At 49.1% G+C, this 19,591-nt stretch overlaps 2 protein-coding genes and 1 long non-coding RNA gene across 7 annotated transcripts; 2 read left to right on the forward strand and 1 right to left on the reverse strand.

Annotated features, from left to right (window-relative positions):
* Positions 1-451: 451 nt before the first annotated feature.
* PRDX6 (peroxiredoxin 6) lies at positions 452-6,674 on the reverse strand. The gene is made up of 5 exons (XM_015869385.2): positions 6,545-6,674; positions 6,214-6,370; positions 2,861-3,007; positions 2,125-2,271; positions 452-1,137 (listed from the first exon to the last, which is right to left on the reverse strand). The coding sequence occupies exons 1-5, from the start codon at positions 6,634-6,636 to the stop codon at positions 1,006-1,008; spliced, it is 675 nt and encodes a 224-aa protein (XP_015724871.1). The 5' UTR covers positions 6,637-6,674; the 3' UTR covers positions 452-1,005.
* On the forward strand, positions 2,626-4,143 carry LOC116653743 (uncharacterized). The gene is made up of 3 exons (XR_014932689.1): positions 2,626-2,763; positions 3,259-3,325; positions 4,010-4,143. It is a non-coding gene; the product is annotated as an uncharacterized LOC116653743 (long non-coding RNA).
* On the forward strand, positions 4,977-19,324 carry TADA1 (transcriptional adaptor 1). Of its 5 annotated transcripts, none has more exons than XM_085511192.1 (8): positions 4,977-5,087; positions 6,947-7,038; positions 7,820-7,885; positions 13,247-13,344; positions 15,408-15,617; positions 16,586-16,737; positions 17,860-18,022; positions 18,877-19,324. In XM_085511192.1, exons 5-8 carry the CDS (start codon positions 15,504-15,506, stop codon positions 19,027-19,029), a joined length of 582 nt encoding a protein of 193 aa, XP_085367318.1. In that variant the 5' UTR covers positions 4,977-5,087; positions 6,947-7,038; positions 7,820-7,885; positions 13,247-13,344; positions 15,408-15,503; the 3' UTR covers positions 19,030-19,324. The 5 variants fall into 5 exon arrangements, 4 of the variants coding, with proteins under 4 accessions (XP_085367318.1, XP_015724862.1, XP_085367317.1 ...); XM_015869376.3 differs by lacking the exon at positions 4,977-5,087 and adding an exon at positions 6,762-6,867; XR_014932673.1 differs by lacking the exons at positions 4,977-5,087; positions 16,586-16,737 and adding an exon at positions 6,762-6,867.
* The last annotated feature ends 267 nt before the right edge of the window (positions 19,325-19,591 follow it).

The following is a 19,591-nucleotide window of genomic DNA, read 5'->3' on the forward strand; positions in this document are numbered from 1 at the left end:
CGGGGCTGTGTGGCGGAACAGCAGAATGTGCCTGGAAAGCAAATCGCAGCCCTTCTGATTTTGCAGCCCCGAGGATTTAGAGGTAAGTGCCTGGCTGAAGTGAGAAACCCCTGAGGTGTGGGAGTGCAGGAAGTTGGCAGGGGTTGTCCTGTGCCATAGGAGCAGGGTAGCTACCTCTGAATCCAATCTGACCTCCCCTATAAGCAGACATCTCCCTCCTTTTCCCCACTGAGGCTCTTTGGCAAAGCAGGGACAGCAGTGCTGCTCTGGTACCTGCTGCCTTTGTGCAAAGTGCTTTCCAGGCTGCTTTACACAGCAGTCTGTGCACTGCCAGCAGCTGGGAGTGTAGGTGCACAGCCCAGCTAATAACTCAAGCAGTCAGGGTGCTATGGACAAAGCAGAGTGCTCTGTGGCTGAACACCCAGCAGAGGCAGACAAGGGACACCACATGTAGTACTGAAGACCAGTTTATTTGCTTTATTCCCTCTTCCACAAAAGCTGAAAACAATCAGTCAACTTTCAGCAAGAGAAAGCAGTAAGAAGTGAGAGATTTTGTTCTGCAGCTCCTCCCCTACACAAGGGAACGAATGAAGGTGTTAAGGAGTTAGTGACCACCGCTCCTAAAGGCATGAAGCAGTCTGGAGCTACCTGATGGGAGCCATGGGCCCAGCAGGACACCCCTTGTGACCTGTCTGCTGATACCACGTTTCTCACTTTGCTGCCAGGAAAAGCTGGTGCCCATCAGGAGAAATGCCCACAGTGTGAGACCTGGAGCAGCCACCAGCTTGCTAACCTCTTCCTTGTAGGGCTGATTCAAGGCAAGAAAACACCCAGGGTTTTAGTTTGAGAGAGTGTGGGGGACAACAGGGATGTGGAGGATTGGCTTAGTATCAGGATGCACTGTCAGTGAATCACAGTTGGATGCTGCTGATCACACAGGGCTGGGGAGGCAGGATCCAGGCACAGGCTCCCACTGCCCTCAGCAGCACGGGTAGGTGGAGCCACTCACTCAGGCTGCGGGGTGTAACGCAGGTACTTCTTGCCTGATGGGAGATCCTTCGTGAAGACTCCTTTGGGAAAAAGCTTCTTGGCTTCTTCATCAGGTAAGGTGGGCACGACCATGACACTGTCACCACTCTAAGGAGCAAATGGGAACCGTGAGAGCAGCAGGGATGCTGTGGGCTGCACAGCACAGGATCTCTGCACTGCAGCAGTGCACACACTTTGTTCCTCCATCCCAAAGCCCAGGTGCCAATGTGCAGGTAGTGCTGGTCCCCTCTGGTGAGCCAGCTGTGCTTCCCTGGATGGTGCAGGGGGTGAGCAGACCCCAAACCATGGCTGGAGGCTGGCAATGTTGGAGGCAGGGCTGTCTCTGTGCTCTCCTTACTGTACTTGTAGAAATACTCCATCACCACTCCATCTGGGACACCTGTCACATCAGGAGTGTCCCCCCGGCTACAGACAGGCAGGCCTGTTTGGTGACAGCTACCAGAGCCAGCAGTATAGATCCAATAGCTCAGCAGTTCTGGGGGCCCAAGGGAAATGCTGGCTAGCTCAAGCAGGCAGGCTGCACTGCTTGTTCTTGCTTCAGCTTCTTGGTTGCCTAAACTGTTATTGGGAATTTGAAACAATGCTGCTGCATAGGGATGGCAGCAACTAGGGAACTTTATCTGGTAGTTTTCCATGAGGCTGGGATGCAGGGAGGGCTGTGTCCATTCCAGCCATTCTTTGCTCAAAGGGAGCTGAGCAGCGAGCTATCTAAGGAGGAGTGCTCATGCCAGCTATTTTTCTGGCTGTGAGTGGACCTTGGCCTGGCAGCTGACACTGGCAATGCTCTTCTTTATCTCGCCCTTCAAGGGCAAGACCCGCCTCAGCCCAGAGCTCACATGCTGATAGCCAGAAGGGCCAGGCCCTATAACTGCAGGTACCTAAAACTGAAGGGATGGAAGGGATATCTCTGTGATGCCACACAGCAACACCCTCGAGGATCTAGTTTTAGCATCCAATTCACATCACTGGACTGCAGCAGCACCCCTCCACCCCTGGGTCACTCCCAAGAGAAGCAGGAAGATGTTTCAGTGCACCTTTACCTCCCCCACACAAAAACTCTGCTTCCCTTCTCACCTTCCAGTCCACAGGGGTAGCAACCTTCTTGTATGCTGTCAGCTGCAGGGAGTCCACCACTCTCAGGATCTCATCAAAATTTCTCCCAGTGGTGGCTGGGTACAGGATGGAGAGTTTCAGCTTCTTATCAGGGCCAAATATGAACACCTGAGCAGGGGGAGACAGGGGCATCATCAGGGGTCAAGAAGAAGGTGTTTGTCCCACTGCCCTGCTGGATTTGCTCAGCCCTCCCACTCCTCCTGGTCATGAGAGATGCCCTGCTTGATTGCAGGTGCTTGGGGCAGCAAAGATGCCGTGGTAGGTATCTCCTAGAGCAAAAACTGATTACCAGACACATGGAACACAGTGTTTGCTGTAGGAACTCCTGTTTCTAATGCCATCTCATTCTGCTACTTGAAGTTTCCTCATCCTGGCCTGCATCCTTCTAACACAAGCACAGGAGGGGAGAGGAAAAGCCCAGCGGATCAAGGACTTTATGTTCCCTCTCTGCTTGGACAGGCACAAGGATGAACTGGTGCCAGCAGCAAGACGGAGCTGATGCCAGCAGGCCAAGGCTGTGCCAGCCTCTTCTTGCTCCACTACCCACGGATCTAGCCCAGGAGAGTCAACCTAACTCCCAAGACGGTCCTATCCATGCAGGTAAGCTGCTCCTCCCAGGGACGCAGGGCAGGATGGCAGGTGATGGCTGCTGCTGAGCAGCTTGCCAGGCAACAGTGCTCTAAAGCCAGGAGCTCACCACACGAGCAGTCAGGGGCATGCCGTCCTTGTCCCGCTCATCCGGGTCCAGCATGCCCAGCTTGACGGCGAGCTCTCGGTTCTTATCAGCAATGATGGGGAAGGGGAGCTTCTCCACAGGTTGATCTCCATTGTATGCATTGATGTCCTGCAGAGACAAAATCATTGGAATGCTTGTGCTCCCTGTCAGAAACTGTCTTTTGATCATCTCTGAATCTGATCTGGCTTTGGCCAAAACATTCGAGTTATTTTTGTACAAGTGCTGAGCCACAGGAGGGCTGGGAAAAGCCCACTCAAAGCAACGCAAGCAGAGCAGCAGTCAGCATGAAAGCAAGTTTAATCCAGGTTTTCTGCCCCAGAATAGAACCGCCTGTTCTTTCTGTCCTCTTTATATTACAGGGGAACAAAGTGGACTCCAGCAATTACAGCAGCCTCCTACACACCAAAGCGATATGGTATCAGCTGTGTATGTACAAACTACTGTTTTCTCTGGGCTTTAAACGTGGGAAACAGGCTGGGTCCTGCTCAGGTGGAATGTGGGGAAGGCAGAGTTAGAAACATGGCCCTGAGCACTGCCCGCTCCTGCTCAGTGTGCTGAAGGCAGTGAGAGCAGGTTGGCCCTCAGCACCCCTGTGCTGCAGGAGGTGCAGTAAGGGGCTGCCCCAGCTGTTCAGGATGCTGCAAGCAGTCAAGTGGTAACACAGGTGGCAGTACATTTCATTTGCAGTGTTTCTGGTTGTTTTCTCATCAGGCTGGTGAGTCAGCAGTGAACTGTACAAAAGGGCTGTTCACCTCTGTTGGGCTGTGTGCAGGTCTGCTTTGGGAAGGAACTGGTTCCTTTCTCCTGCAGAGCTGCCTTGTCAAAGCAGAGCAGGAAAGGAAAGCCAAGCCAAGAGACCAGCCCATCTGAACACCCCGGGAGGCTGTCGAGGAAAGTCAGACCAGGACAACCATGCACCTTCTCTCCAGAGTAGTGACTGACATATGAAGGTTGATGAAAAGCAACATCCAGATCCTATGGCTTGTAATTCACTCTAAAACACACGTAATACCATGATGCAGCTAATCACTGTACAAAAAGCTTTATACACCCCACCCTATTTTGCAATAAGACATGTAAGACTTACTCACTTCCCTGTAAACTTTCCAGAGTCCAAGCTGAAAGCAGACATCACTAGAGTGATTCATTCACCTAACTCATCAGGGATCTAGGAGAATGCTGAAACCTCTGATGTGCTCAGCACAAGCCAGACAACCCTGCAGCAACCACTGGCTTCTCAGGAGATGGCCATCTCTCTGCATGCTACAGACCTGCTGCTGTGGGGACAGATGCCATGGTTAGTCCTGCTTAAGGGACTCATGCATTCAACCAGGTCTTGAAGAAGCAGCACACAGACCTGGGGGACAGCAGAGCAGGATCAATCACTGGCTGAGGTACAGGCTTGTTATGAGGGAAGCAAGCCTCTGGGTCTGGGAGAGACATGACTAAGAGCAGTGACATCTTTGGCTGGGAAAGCAGAGATGGGCAAAGAGGTGTGACAGCTATGGCTACTCTGTTTTACAGCACTGCTCTTTGCTGTCAGTTGAGCTGAGCAGCCTGGTTTATCAACTTTCCAGGCCCTATATGCCCATTGAGATTTGGCAGCAAAGGAAGCAGAGACCTCTTTCCTGTTTCATGCAAAATTCAGCCTTCCCTCCTGCTCGTTTGCATCCCCCTGGGCAGTACTCCAGATGAAAGAAGCTTCATCCACAGAGAAAGAATAGGATGGTAAAGAAATGTTGCATGAAGAGGTTTAACTGCCCAAAGTTTTGCTCATTCCTGGGATTTCTAAGGTCTAGTGAAGGAAGCTGCAGTCTCTAGATTTTAGTCTAGCATTTAATGCAGACTACTTTTACTCAGAGGAACCTGCCACCACAGGATGGCATCTCTGCTCAAACTCTATGGGTGGGCAGAACCTTTGGGTTACCTCATCAGATCTGAACAGCCGCCTTCCTACTGTTACGGATTTATCCTCGTTAATTTGATTTTTTGCTCCAGAAGACTTTCAAAGTTCTTCTTTCAACAGGTGCTGAGCAGACATTTCCAAACCACTGTCTCTGAGGCCTCTCCCAGCCTGGCAGCACATAAGTTGAAGCTTGGAATGTCGCCCTCAGGCTTTTCCAACTTCTGCATCTCATCAGCATCGTGAGGCTGTTTTGCAACTTCTCTGAAACTTCTTTTACCTGAGGTAACGCTAAATAATTCTGTAGCATTACCAAGCCAGCTCACTGTTCACCTTTTTCCCAGATATCCAAGTACGGTGAACACCACACATCCTTGCAGACCCTCTGGGCTCTTCCTATTCGAGGTCACTGCTTCCCTTCCTTGACACAAACTTTACTGTTTCCTCCCATCACCCTACATAATAAATCCTTTTCAAGGCTGATTTCCTTGCAAAGCTTCCTGGAAAGTCAAGGGCTTTGTAATAGTCAGCATCATCTGTACAGTTCTTCAAAGGGTTTTAACAAACCACTCCCTTACAAAACACAACCCCAACTTTCTGTTCCATTTAATTCTGTTCCACGTGCTAATTTGATGGTGGTGTCAGCCAGTTTGACCAGCACAAAGGTCTCAGTAACTGGTGTGGGATTTAGATGCTGTTTTTCCCTGGCCCTTCTGAGGCCTGGTGGGACATCAGCTACGCACCACTCAGGCACAAAGGTCGATTTAAGCAATAAGGCAATCAGGCAATTTCTAAAGCCATTCAGACATGAAGTAGTGTTTGAATGTGGAAATTTCTCACCTTTATTACTTCTTATTTACATATGTCTGACTGCTGGAAAACATGACAGAACATTCCCACTTTTAAGAGTAAAGAAAGAAGCAGATAACTCACTCAGAGTCCTGTACTCTGGCCACTCAGTACTCATTTTATACCCCTAATATGTAGAGTCATGCTACCTGGCAGCACACCACTGTTGACACTGCCTTTGAAGTTTTCCATGAGCAGCTTTTCTGGTTCCTTAAACAAGCTATTTCTGTGCCACCTTTCTTCTATTTCCCTATGACCGTTTCATATTTAACACGCTCTTATTTGTACTTTTATATTCAACGTGTCACTGCTTGTTCTTTGTGTGCTTTCCCCTGCCTGGACACGAGTGATATGGTGGCCCTAACGATGTGGTTGGTGTCCCATCCCTGCAGGGTGAGGGAGAGGCTTTCAGTGTGAGGCTGGATGATGCCCTGGGCAACCTGGTTTAGTTGTGGTGTTCCCTGCAGGGGGGTTGGACTAGATGGCTTTTAGAGGTCCCTTCCAACTGTAAGGGTTCTGTGATTCCATGAGCACCCTGTTTGGCTTAGAATCACAATCCTACCTTGCTCCATGCCAGGTGGTCGGGCACGCTGTCAATGGAGAGCGCTATCATCTTCACATTGCGTTTGCTGAACTCAGATGCCAGCTTGGCCGCCCGGCCCAGCTCCGTGGTGCAGACGGGGGTGAAGTCCCGGGGGTGGGAGAAGAGGATGCCCCATCTGAAAGAGGATCGCAGGGTTATGGGTTCCGAAGCTCACTGTATCACTCCAGCCGAGAGCGGCCCGTTCTTCTCCCACCCCCCCCCCACCTTCCGTCCCCAGGCCGGGACACACAGGCTGAGCTCGCCCCGGTTCCCCCTCCGCCCCCCGCCGTTCCCCCGCCGTGCTGCTCACGAGTCTCCCAGGAAGTCGTGGAAGCGGATGCGGCCCTGCGTGGTGTCCGCCTCGAAGTTGGGCGCCTCGTCTCCCAGCAGCAGCCCCGGCATGGTGACAGCACCGCTCCGCTCACTGTCCGTTCGGATCTGTTCGGCTCCGTTCGGATCCGCTCGGCTCGGGGTAAGGGGGGGCGTGTCCTCCGCTGTCGTAACGTAGCGCCGCGCTTTACGGCGTTTCGCGACTTCCGCGCTCCCGTGCTCCGCGGCGATGGCGACCTACGTGAGCGAGCTGGAGGCGGCCAAGAAGAGCCTGAGCGAGGCGCTGGGAGAGAACGTGAAACAGTGAGCGCCGCACCCAGCATCGGCACACACCGCCGAGCCGTAACACCGCCATAACGCCGCCATAACCTCTCTCCCGCAGGTACTGGGCCAACCTGAAGCTGTGGTTCAAGCAGAAGATCAGCAAGGAGGAGTTCGACCTGGAGGCGCGGCGGCTGCTCACGCAGGACAACGGTAACGGAGCGGCCGTGGGGGACGTTTGGTCCCGTTTGGTCCCATTTGGTCCCGTTTGGTCCCATTTGGTCCCGTTTGGTCCCGTTTGGTCCCGTTTGGTCCCGTTTGGTCCCGTTTGGTCCCGTTTGGTCCCGTTTGGTCCCATTCCCTGCACTGAGCAGGGACACCCCGGCTCCAGCAGTGCCTACAGCCCATCCATGGCCTTGGCTGCCTACAGTACATACTGATAGGCCGCTCTCAGGTGTCTCCAGAGCCTTGTTCTCTCCATATATCTCTCCTTATGATGGTTATTCCATCCCTTGGGTCGCTTTTCTGGCCCTCCCAACAGGTCCATATCTCTCTTGTACTCCATGGCTCTCTTGTACTGAGTATTCCGCTCTCGGTGCTGGCTCTCCTTGTGTCTTTATTTTAACTCTTTTATTCCTTTAAACCAAACCCCAAGCCCTGCTGCCAGAAGGTGTATGGGAGGGAGGGCAGCCAGGCCTCCTTGTTGCTGGCTAAGTGCAGCTGAGCTGCCATGCAGTGTGCTCTAGGGCTGGGTTTGTGCATGGTGCACTGAGAAGCTGTCCAGCTTGCACCTGTATGCCTTCTATGCACACAGGTGCAAGCAAAGAGAAAAACGAAACCAAAAAAGACCTCTTAAAAAACTTTATATTGGGAGTTGTGACTTTGTAGCTAAGTGAATGGTGAAAACATGGCTGTGAGGAGACACGGAGACCCACTTTGAGCCAGCGCCTGTGACCACCAGTGTGTTCCTAATGAGCTGTCTGTCTTCATGCAGTCCACTCACACAACGACTTTCTCCTGGCCATTCTTACCCGATGCCAGATCTTGGTTTCTGCACCAGGTGAGTCCCAGGTCTTGTTAAAAGTAATCAGTAAAGCTTTGGCACATGTGTTTGGGCTTTGTATGTGGCTGTTCTGCTTGCTGAGCCTTAATATTCCTGTTCATTTTGCCACGCAGACAGAAAGGTAACCAGGTAGTTATCCAGGTGATTTCACTGTGACTGTATTTGATCTCTTAGAGGCTGATGTGCTGGGTTGCTGTTTGTGGTAAGTCAGTTTGATTTCCAGGCTGGGCGTCTGTTGGGCTGTGAGTGCTGGAAAGTAAAGTGAATGGGAGATGCTCTTTGTGTTTGATCTGCTCTGCTTGCTGTTTCCTTTGTGTTCTCAGCTGGGTGGTACCCTCTTTGTTCCCCTCTCTCTTGTGGATAATATCTTGAGGAGCTGGGTTTTCCTGACTGATCTTGAAATCAAGTATTCATCTGATAGAAAAGTGCTTACTGAATGCTTCCAGCTAACTTTTAATTGAGCTGTGGTCAATTAGTCCAACCTTCTGCCCCTTTGATATCAAACCTTTTTAGCTGTGTAAGCATTCTGAATGGCTCTTGTCAGGCTGGCAAGCTATTTTCTGCTTGATCTTCAAAATAACTGTCAATTTAGAGATCTGATATGAAGGACAGTTGGGTTGCAGTTTAAGGTATGAAACTGCTGTGTGGTGAAGGAGAGAAGATGGTTGCAGTTGTGGTGAGCTGAGGTCTGAGAGAGCTGTTTTCCCTCTGTGGAAAGTATCTGTAGTAGCTGGGTCTGAGCTTTTGAGGGGGAAGAACTGCTGGTTCTGTTCAGGGTCAGCAACGTTTTGGTTTTATGTAAGGGTGAAGTTTGCTCTGGCTGGCACTTGGTTGGATTTTTGGATTGCTGGGCTGGCGGGAGTGTGGGTCATAACCCAAGATCTTTGTTTTGGTGGCACTGCTGTGTGACTGAAGTTGGGGTTATTCATTCCTGTGTGCGCTGCTGTGCTTGTCTGTGTGGATTTCCACTTGTTCTTTACCCAGTCATGTAGCTGTGCAGAGTTTCTGCAGTCGTTTGGGCAGACTTCATCTCTACTGACTTGAATAGTTCAGACTTGGCAGTCTGGGAAAAGCCATAATGTTTTCTCAGAGCTGTCTAGGAATGGGTTAAGTGTCCCAGTGCTTTATCCTGGGCCTGGTGCTTCACAGGTGCCGTCCATGTGCCCATTATTTCCCACTTCAACCTCATAATCTCAAGTCCTTGCAAGGACTCTTGTTTCCATTGGAGCTGATGCTGTTTCAGAGCCCTTGAAGAGCCTGTTTCTGTGGATCAGTAAGGGTGTGTAACTGAGTGCTAGTTGACCACACTTAGCACATGGTGGCTGTGCTTCTAGGCAGGCTCATTCTGCAGAAGCCAGCTTGAAGAAGCTCAGTTTGATCACAGAGAACTGGCTCTGTGCTCTGCAGGTGATGCTGCGTGCTGGTGGTTTCTTGGAGTTTTGTGGGTTTTTGTTGTTTCCAACTGGGATCATTGCAGCCTGTTCCAGGTACCTGGAGATAACCCGCATGGAGCATCTTGCCCTCTGGCAGGGCTGTTGTTTGCCTGTCTGCTGCTTGTGGTGCAGCAGCTTGGATGTCCAGACACAGAGGTGTGGTACAAATGGAGCACTTGATGTCATGCCTAGATTCACTTTTCCCCTAGCTGCCAACCTGCCACCTGCTGGTTTTTGTCCCTACAAGAATGGGAAGCTAACAGGGTGCCTCCAGTGCTGCGCTTTGAGTAGAAGCTGCTCTCTGACTGATTTATGGAAACAAATACATGATGCAAGTGTGCTCGAGGCACTTGGTGTGCCATTGCAGATGCTGGTGCGTGTACTTCCACCTTCATGTAAGTGGGACGAGAAGGAAATGAACATTTTAAAACTGTTATTGTTTAAAAAATAACTTGTGGTAACTGGGGACCTGTAAGCACAGTGGGTGAATGTGACAACTGGGATCAATGCTTACAACTTGCACCTCTTCACTCTGGTTGTGTAAGCTTCAAACCCCAATTAAGGACATTTGGGACCTGGTGGTGGGGTGAGAGGAAGACAAGAAAGACCAGAGTATTTAATTACTGCTCAGCTCCCACTGAGATCACAGCAGGTCCCTGAGGATCCGAAGTCTGATATAAGTGGCGTGAGAGGCTGATTTCTTTGCTGATCTCTGCCAGCATTTTCAGAAGTGCTTTTATGTGGTTTTTTTTCCTTCCCTCAGGGGAAATCCTGTTTAAAGCCTTTCCTGCCATTGCATGGACTTGCTTGCTGAGCTGCCTTGTTGGTTGATGGTTGAGTACGAGCAGTCAGGTTAGCGAGATTCCTTGAGTTAATGCAAAGCTCACTTGAACTGTAACCTTGTTTCTTAGCTAAATGTTAACTAGGAAAAACTTAATTACAAGCACTTGAGTTAGTGATAGAAGGATTTCTCTTATTTAGTGGTCATCTTGTGTCTTCAAAGAGATGGATCAGAGACTTAGAACTCTTGCTGGGATAGCAGGAACTTCTATTATGTCAGGGTTTCCCGCAAGCTCTGCTTGAAGGGTTGCCACTTGTGAGCCCACTTGTGGGCTTGCATTGTGTTCCATTTCTCTCCAGAGAGTTGAAGAGGGAGGAGAAGGAAGAAAGCAGGAATGTGAGGTGTAACCAGAGGAAGGGTCATTGGAATGTAGTTGACTCAACCCCCGTCCCTGCAGGAAGATCTTAAAACAAACAGACAAAACCCAGAAAACCATACCCTGACAATCAAACAGAGGAGGATGGGAGAAGGGGGATGGTTGTTTTCCATGCCTGTCTGCTGGGCCCTGTTGTGGCCTTGTGTCTCTGCCCTCTCCTACTGTGCTGTGCTGCTGCATTGCATCAGGAGTACCTGACTTACAGTGCCCTGCCTGGTGGTGTCACTGCAGAGACCTGGCAGCTTGTAAGGAGGGCTTGGCTAACTGCAGCTTATCTCTGAAGGCACATCAGCAGCCGGTGCTGCAGCTTGCTAACATTGATTCTCCTACTATCAAGATTAAATAAAAAATGCGAACGTATCTGAAACTCGATGCCTGAACCAACCCAGCTTTGATCTTTGTGGCCAGGAAGACATACGCTGCTTTTCTTAGAATACTGGAGGGAAATTTTGCTTTCTTCATCTAGAGCTAGTTAGGCTTGTTAAGATGGAAACCTAGAAAAGGAGACGGAATAATTCTGCCCTAGGCTCTTGATAATGGGGGGTATTCACCTTTTGAAGTGCACAGGCTGTGATTATGTTGCAACTTTGGGGCCTGTGTGTTTGAGTAGGAAGGGCTGTGGAGTGGGGAAAGGTCGCAAGCGCAGTGTCTGTCCTTAGCACACCCAGCCCTCCCCTCCCATGCAGGGGCTCTGCCCTGCTTACAGGTCATTCCTATGAAGACAGGCTGAGGGAGGTGAGCTTACTTAGCCTAGAGGAGAGAAGGTGCTGGGATGACCTCATTGAGGCCCTGCAGTCCTTAAAGGGAGTTCATAAGCATGAGGGAGAGTAACTTTTTGTATGGGCAGATAGCGATAGGACAAGGGGGAATGGCTTGAAACTAGAAGAGAGGAGATCTAGATTGGATGCCAGGGGGAAGTGTTTCATTCAGAGTGGTGAGGTGTTGGCACTGCTGCCCAGAGCTGTGGGTGCTGCAGGCCGTGGATGGGCCCTGGGCAGCCTGAGCTGGGGAGGGCAGAGGTGCTGATCTTTCAAGTCCCTTACAACCCAAACCATTCTTTGAATTCTAAGGAAGAGGGGAAGTGACTTGTCTGTAAAGAGCAAGCAAAGCATTTTGTGAGATCAGAAGCATCACCTCAGATGGATCCTAGAACATAAGCTGTGAGATTGTGATGAAGGGAAAGAGGGGTCCTTGATGTGATTGCCTGTGGTGTTTTCCAACCCTACTATGACGCTGTAGTAACAAACAGTGACACCAGCTTTGATTTCTGGAGAGAATCTCTTTATTACTTTTTAGCTACCTACCGTTGGTGGTTGGATTTTCACAAGTTTTGTTGTAGTGTTGCTTTTCAGCTCACTCATTGGATGTAGGTAAGCTTTAAGGGGATGGTACACCATCTCTGTGTGTGGGTTGCTTCTAACCTCATCTTAGCAGTTGACCATTCATAAGCTTCATCTGAATACTGTTTAGCCTGATCCTTCAAGCCCTATTAGAGAGCACTACACTCTTGCTCGTCAGTTGGCCAGCTATGGGATGGCTGCTGTGTCTTCTCCTCTGCTTGGTGATGGAATGTGATGTCTTTGTGGGTATGGCACTACCTGTCAGCAGCCCTCTGTGTCAGAGCTGAATGGTCTGAGCTCCTGGAGCTGGGCAGGGACCCCACTGTAGGGCATGCTTGGCTCACAGCTCAAGAGGAAAAGGTGTTCTCTATGCAGAGCCAAGGGAGAACGCTGCACACTGAATGCATAGGCTGCTGCTGTAGCCACAAGAGGGCTGTCCAGGCTTTTGGTTGCAGGAAGAGCTACTTTTCTATCAGTGAAAACGTGGACATCCAGTGCAAGGTTGTCTTATGCTGCAGTGTAGTCAAAGGAATAGCTTGCAGATCCTGTAAACCTGTGTGTGGGAACCCAGCGCCTTGCTGTCCTTGCCAAGAGCTGTGTGGTTTTTGGGATGTGGTTTGACCTGCTGTGGCTTTTCCCATCAAACAGTATGTGGTGGATTTCTGGGCCAAACTTATGTTTTGTATTAGTGCTGCTCACTCTTCCTTCATCTGTTTGCAATCACCCTTTACACTGGTGTTGTTCTGCTTCTGGACACATCAGCCTTTGCAGCCTCTCCTTTCCCTTTCAGCATAATGTGAACAGTGAGCCTTAATGTTTAACATGAGTCCAAGTCAAGGCTTGCTAGAGCTGATGGAAAGCTGTAGGGGCAGGTAGAGAGACCAGGTGGCTCTGTCCTGCTGGTTAGCATCTGTCTGGAGCTGGTCCACAGAGATATGCTGTCTTCCTGATGGAACAAACGCCTTGCTCCTTCCTTGTGACTTTTCTTGGAGGCTGCCACCATTGGGTTTTGCTGTGTGCAGGTCATGAGTGCATCAGCCTGGCAAAAGCCAATGAAGGGGAAGGCTGCTGAAAGCATTATTCCCAAAGAACTCCTGTCTTTGGGCCATGACCATTGGGTTTGGGTTATGGTGCAGCCAGAGGGTTGGGGTTTGTGAGGTGCAGCCCAGAGCTATGGCATCTCCCAAAGGAGGGGTGGATAGCCAAAAGTAGCACAGCAAAAGAAATACTTCCTCTGGCTTGTGGCTCTTGGGCTGGAGTTGTGGCTTAACTGGGGGCTAAACATATGAAGGGCTTTTCTATGTGCACAGTGACATCCTGGCCCTAAATTGGTGAAACCTGTCAGACTTTCTTTTTTGCCACTTACAGAAGGTGCTGGATCTCTGCCGTGGCCAGGTGGCTCTGCAACCAAACCTGGAAAACCCAAAGGGAAGAAAAAGATTTCATCAGTGCGGCAGAAGTTTGATGTAAGTGTTCGCAGCCAAACGGTTCTGGGTTACTGCAATACTGTGGGGGTGGGCTGCTGTGCACAGCATCACTGCTCTTACTGCCAAAGAATGATGGAGCCACGCCATATTGATGATGTGTGTCACAGGAGCTGGGAGCTACTGCTGCCTGTATTTCAGGAACTAACAGAGAGCAACTCTGTGGTCAACGTAGTAACTCTTAGGTCCATCTTTCATGTATCTTCCACGTTCTCTGTTACATCATCTTCACACGCCTGTTTGAACTCTTGAAGAAGCAGTGAGTTCATGGCTATCCTCAAGCAGAATTGCTTCTTTGTATGCTCCATCCTGCAGGATTCTGTATGGTCGGAAGGAGGAGCAAAGCATTCCTTTGGTAGGTCTGTTGGAACAGAATTAAGTTTACTGAAAGGGAGAGTGTCTGTGAAGTGGCTTCGTCAAGTGTCTGACCGCACATTGATCCAGTTCACCTCTCTGACAAGGCAGAAAACTAACCAAGCAAAAAACCCCAAACCAACCAAATAAAAACTCCCAGGTTTTTCTTGCTGACTTACTCAGCTGGATCAGCGTTCCTTGTGGTTGGATGGGTGTTGAGGTCAGTGCAAAGGAAGGCATGTAGGTGGGTGCAGGGGGAAAGGTGGTTGTGTTAGGCCTCTCACCACTGTGAGAAGTTAGCTTGGCTCAGCCAGAGAGTGTGTACCACACCTCTAGGTGCATTATTTGGGCTTTATGTGTGTGCTGTAGAGACCCATGTTTCAGAGGGCTGCGAGTGCAGCTGGGGGCTCATTGTATTTAGAAGCTATGAAAGTATTCTGCATTTTTCACAGCTATGGCCTGAGTGGATATAGTAACCCATGTTACCTTCTGTTTTCACACTTCACCGTGACTTTTTCGTAGCAGGTGGAGGAGTGTCCACATGTGCAAGTGGAATTTGTTTTGCTTGAACATCCCTACGTTACACCATGTTTTTACTGTGTATTTATGCAAGTGTATGAGTGTTACCAGGATGTCTTACAGCAAGTACTGCATAGAGTGTATTTTAAGGGGCTTGTGTCTTATCAGTGTGATACTCTTAACTTACTCTTAAGTGCCACGATGTTTCCTCACTGATCAGTGTAACGGTAGGAAAGACCACAGCTTAATTCCAGTTCCCAAGATACATTCCTCTTAGAAATGCTTACATTTGGAAGGCCTTTTCTTTTTTTTCCATTTCCCCTTCCACGCTCAAAGCTTTCCTGTAATGAAAGCTTAAGTCCTCCAAATTACTGTGAGAGAGCCCTGCTTTCGCATTGCTGGTGGGTGGATTGGTTTCTCACTCTGAGTTAAATGCCACACTGTCCTTTGAATAAAGAAGGTCCCTTTTCCTCTCCTGAAACCAAGATGTGAGAAATCCACTGTGCTGTATATTCATTGTTTATATGTCAAACATGCTTTTGTCATGATTCCTCATAAGAGCCTCATGGCAATGTTTATTCCATGGCCACTGGTTGGTGTCCTGGATAGTTGAGGGGAAGGTGTGAGCTCAAGTTCTGTGCTATTCTGTCCCTAAATAATGGACTCAGTCCTGAAGTAATCTCATTGGCTATAGTCTTCTCTGAACCTGATTGCACAGTTACCCAGCTCTGCTTAGGGTGTTGGAATCTGCTGTTGTAGTTAAATCCTTATTCTTTTAAGATGAGTAAGAATCACTTAATCAGATAAATCACATAAATCACTATGTTGATTCTTGGTAGGAGACTGTACAGTTGGTAGACAATAGGGTGTATTTTTAGCTAATGTCAGAGGGCTTCTGTACAAGAAATGACTAAGTAGATAGATGAGAACTCTGCAACGTACAAAGAAGTGAGTGAAAAATGTGAAAGTCCAGTAGAGTCATCACTGGGCTGTGCGATGTGAACAGAGGTAAGAGGGGCAGTGACTGGCCATGCTGGAGACTTGCAGGGAAATGGAGTGAGTCGAGCAGGTGGGTGGAACAGAGTAAATGTTGAACACATTTTGTCCACAAGGTGAACTGAGGCCTGACCAAGTAAGCATCATCTTACACTCTCTTACTGTGTTGATCACAGCACCGGTTCCAGCCTCAGAATCCACTGTCTGGAGCTCAGCAGTTTGTGGCCAAGGATCCTCAGGAGGATGACGACTTGAAGTTGTGCTCCCATACCATGATGCTTCCTACGCGTGGCCAGCTAGAAGGAAGGATGATCGTAACTGCGTATGAGCACGGGCTGGACAACGTCACAGAGGATGCGGTGACAGCTGTGGTTTATGCTGTGGAGGTGAGACTGGGCTGTGCAGCCCTGGTGTTCCCATCACACCAGCAGCAGAAGTCTCTGTGTGCAGTATGGGGCAGCATCCCTCACTGAAGATGGGGTCATGCTGCTTTGATTGTCCAGCTTGCCTCAGGAGGAGTAAGACTGGAATCGGAGGGATTTGTACCATTGGAGATAGTAACCTACTGGATTGGTGTTTGTGAGGGTTAATTATGGACTGCTTGCCTATGAACAGCTCTGGGTACACTTGAGTAGCTAGTTTGGAAAATGCTGTTCCCATCATTGAAAACAGGATGGCACCTTCTTAAGGAGTTTGATTTAAAACAAATCCATTGCATGTGAAGATATCTGGCGTGGAAGTAGCAGAATCAGACAGTGCTTGCATGAACTGTCTGCTGGAGCTGTTGGCCAGCCATGGTGTTACCAGACATTTACCAGTCAGGCCCACATGGTGCAGCTGTTAGGCAGCTCTCTGGGGATTGCTTCCCCAAGCTGTGGTGTGGATGTCAGCCTCGGTTCCCTGTCTGGGAGTGAGGTCAAACTAGGAAGCAGTCCCAGACAGCTGTTTCTCCAGCAGCTTCCAGACACCTCAACAGCCTGAAAAAATGTGTGCCTTTTCACTGTAGTTTTAAAGCCAGTATTTCAGTATGAGCACATTTAGTGCAAAGTATAAAATCTGAACCCTTGAAAGGGATCAGGCTGGGAATTTCCTAGCATTTAAGAAACCTCTTTGTGACATTTGAAGTAGTGCATCGTGTATTAGCCTGCAAACTGCTTTAAAATGCAGAGCCATGTTCTTTGTATCCAGCTCGTATCGGGTGGTGAAGTGAAAACACTGCCTGCCCACGTGTTGTCTTTAGCTCCTCGTGGGTTATGGCAGAACAGGTCTTGTCAGTCAATGATGGACTTCTCTGAGCTGTAGGTGGGTAGGATGAGTTTATCAGCACGCTTAACAAGAATGTTTTTAATTCCAGAACCATCTTAAGGACATTCTGACATCTGTCATATCCAGACGAAAAGCCTATCGGCTGAGAGATGGCCACTTCAAATACGCCTTTGGAAGCAATGTTAACCCTCAGCCTTATCTGAAGAACAGCGTTGTTGCTTATAACAATTTAATTGAGTGGTAAGGAGCTTTCAGCACACTGTTAGTTTCAAGTGTAGTTTGCTAGTCCTGATGTTACTGTGTTGTTCAGTTTTAATTCCCACTTAGTGGGCTCTGTTAATGGTGTTCAGCTGTGAAAGCAGCAGGGCTCCGTATGCTGAACAGGGAGGCAGGATGTGGGGATTTTTCAGCAGCAGAGTTCAGGATAATGTTAAGTCTCTCTTCCTCGCTACCTTATCAGTTTATGGAGGTGACCCCCTGTTATTAATTATCGCTTGAAGCGAGTGACACAGGAGTTCTTCTGGTCTCAGGGAAGAGGTCTGTGGGCAGAAGGAGCAGTATTGTTGCTCACAACAATTTGAGTGGTAAGGAGCTTTCAGCACGCTGTTAATTTCAAATGCGATTTGCTAGTCCTGAAGTTACTCACTTTGGTTTTTCTTCTGACTGAGTGGAATCTGCTAACTGCGGTGTTTAGCTTTCACATACTGTGAAAGCAGCAGGGCAGAGGTTTGGGTACTGCTGTTATGCCATAAGGCTGAGATGCAGGTGAAGGACTTCTGAGGTGCTGCAGTCTGTCATTTCTTGTGTCCACGTGTATTAATGGTTCCTCTGCAGGTCCTTCCACTTGCAGAGCTTTGAGCTCATCTGGTTTTGCAGAGTCTCAGTTTCAGACAACATACGCCGTGTGTCAGGCAGTGTGTGTGTATGGTGAGGCAGTTGTTTGTCCATGACAGAGCTTTTAGCATTTGACAGGAGGTCGTGGGTGTTCTAAGATTTGGTTATGGTACCACAAATGGAATCCATTCCAAACAACTCTGCCTAACAGATAATGTCTTTCAATTGAATGTTGTGGGTGCCTTAATTTTTTAGGCTGGGTGGAAACTACCGGTTGCGAATACCAAAGGTTACCAACTCACGATCAGTTACAAAGCAGGTCTGAGGCATGCTGAAGTTCAGTTTGTGTTGTTTTTATTAAGCTCTTTGTTTTGAGAGATTTTAATTTGGGCTGATAGAATTTCACATACGCAAAGGCTAAATTAACAAATACAGAAAAGCAAACCCTGGGGCTGAGCCCCTGCTGTGTTACCACCAAAGCTAGTGTTGCTTTCACGACTGAAAGGTTTTACTGCTTGCTGTCTGCAGCCCTCCAACCTGTGTGACGCCTTCTGCTGGCCAGAGTGTAGCCCCTCAGCCCCCACCTGATGATGCAGAGCAGCAGGCAGCGCTACTGCTGGCGTGCGCTGGGGATACTTTGCCAGCATCCCTCCCTCCAGTGAACATGTATGACCTATTTGAGGCGTTACAGGTAAGCTCTTCGCATCACACTGTCGTGACATGGGGCGGTGCCGTCCTGAGTATCAGCTACCACTCTGTGATTTGGTTTATGTGCACAGAGAGGGGTTTGATTTCATCCTCCCACAGTCAGTTTCCTTCTTTTCCCCTCAAACTTACAGTTATTTGGCTTTGACTTGCTCCCACTATTAGGGAACAGGTAACACAGTCACTTCATGGTTTAATGCCTGTTCTGTCCTGCTTGGTCAGAGAATTGATGAGGAAATCCCTGTCTCTACATGAGAACGCTTCCTCTTTTGACATGAATGCAGCAGAGTGACCTTCCTGGCATGTCCCTTTTTCCTCTGTGTTCCACATGGGTGCTTAGAAGAATACTGGATCGTGGTGTGCAGGCTGTTGCAGTGGGTTACCTGTGTCTGCCTCAGCCCTGGGGAGGCATCTGAGGTGCTGTGGGTGAATTTCCCTCCGGAGATGCCTGTCTGTGGGTCCCTCTCTGGCAGCGCTGAGGCCCGGCATCATTTGAATGCCTGAAGCTGGCTGTGAGGAAATTTCACCCCCTCTTCTCACACTGTGCTCGTTACTACTGTGAGCAGGCCTTGAGGTTTTTGTCTCAAGGCCACAGAGGCAGAATTTTAAGAATTGTATTCTGTGTATTTTTGGAGCAAATGAAGACTTCATTACCCTGCTGCTCCATTACAAAGTGACATAACAGACTGTGCTGTGCTGGCAGGTTACAGCTCTCCATGCATGTGACAGCCCGTGTTCCTGCTCTGCAGGGCTGGCTCTGATCATCTTGCAGGTTCTTCTGTGGGCAACACAGGGAAATGAGTATGAAAGCATGAAGTTTTCTTTCTAACTCACCTCTAGGTACATAAGGAAGTTATTCCTGCACACACTGTCTACGCCCTGAACATTGAGAGGATTGTCATGAAACTCTGGCATCCAAACCATGAGGAACTACAGCAGGATAAGATCCACCGCCAGCGCCTGGCAGCAAAGGAGGGCCTTCTACTCTGCTAGAGCTGGCAGCCACGTCAGGCCTTTGATGACTGCCGTGCTGTTCCTTGGACTTGATGCTGGGATGCTTCCCCTTCCTATGCTTCAAGGAAGACCTAAGTTAGGAGTCGGCTTTTCCTATGGAAATACTACTGAGGTAATGTAGGTGGTACACTCTCTGCTTCCCGAGAGTTGTGTGCCATGGAGTGCTTGCAGCAATCCCACTGAATGGGGAAGGAGGGATGAGATTTGTTTGCAAATACTGCTTTTTTTTTTTCTTTTTGTTTTTTAAGAAAAATAAATGTGAGGGTGTAAAGAATTGGTTCTGAATAGTGTGTGTGTGTGTGTGTGTCTAATTGTGAATGTGATAACCATCTCCTTACCATCCCCCATGGGGGTAGTTTTCCTTCCGAGTTCAGCCTGCCTGAACCTTGTCCAGCTTCTCTTGCGGTTGGTGGGATCCTTTCCATTCTTTTAAGTGGAAGCAGTTGTGCTATTGTGTAAACTGACATGCTGGGGAAACTTCAGATCAGAAGATGAGAAAACAAGGTAAAAAAAGGGACAATCTTTTCTAGCCTGTCTTCTG

Source organism: Coturnix japonica, chromosome 11 (assembly GCF_054131305.1).
Source record: "Coturnix japonica strain WE chromosome 11, WE-NBRP24, whole genome shotgun sequence".
NCBI classification, from domain to species: Eukaryota; Metazoa; Chordata; class Aves; order Galliformes; family Phasianidae; genus Coturnix; species Coturnix japonica.

Excerpts from the sequence above, each read along its gene's own strand:
- PRDX6 (XM_015869385.2), bottom strand. The coding sequence starts at position 6,636 with ATGCCGGGGCTGCTGCTGGGAGACGAGGCGCCCAACTTCGAGGCGGAC. Across the intron at positions 6,371-6,544 it reads CACGACTTCCTGGGAGACTC|ATGGGGCATCCTCTTCTCCC; the intron begins GTGAGCAGCACG and ends ATCCTCTTTCAG. Across the intron at positions 2,272-2,860 it reads TGCCCCTGACTGCTCGTGTG|GTGTTCATATTTGGCCCTGA; the intron begins GTGAGCTCCTGG and ends CCCCCTGCTCAG.
- TADA1 (XM_015869376.3), top strand. The coding sequence starts at position 6,794 with ATGGCGACCTACGTGAGCGAGCTGGAGGCGGCCAAGAAGAGCCTGAGC. Across the intron at positions 6,868-6,946 it reads CTGGGAGAGAACGTGAAACA|GTACTGGGCCAACCTGAAGC; the intron begins GTGAGCGCCGCA and ends TCTCTCCCGCAG. Across the intron at positions 16,738-17,859 it reads TATAACAATTTAATTGAGTG|CCCTCCAACCTGTGTGACGC; the intron begins GTAAGGAGCTTT and ends TGCTGTCTGCAG.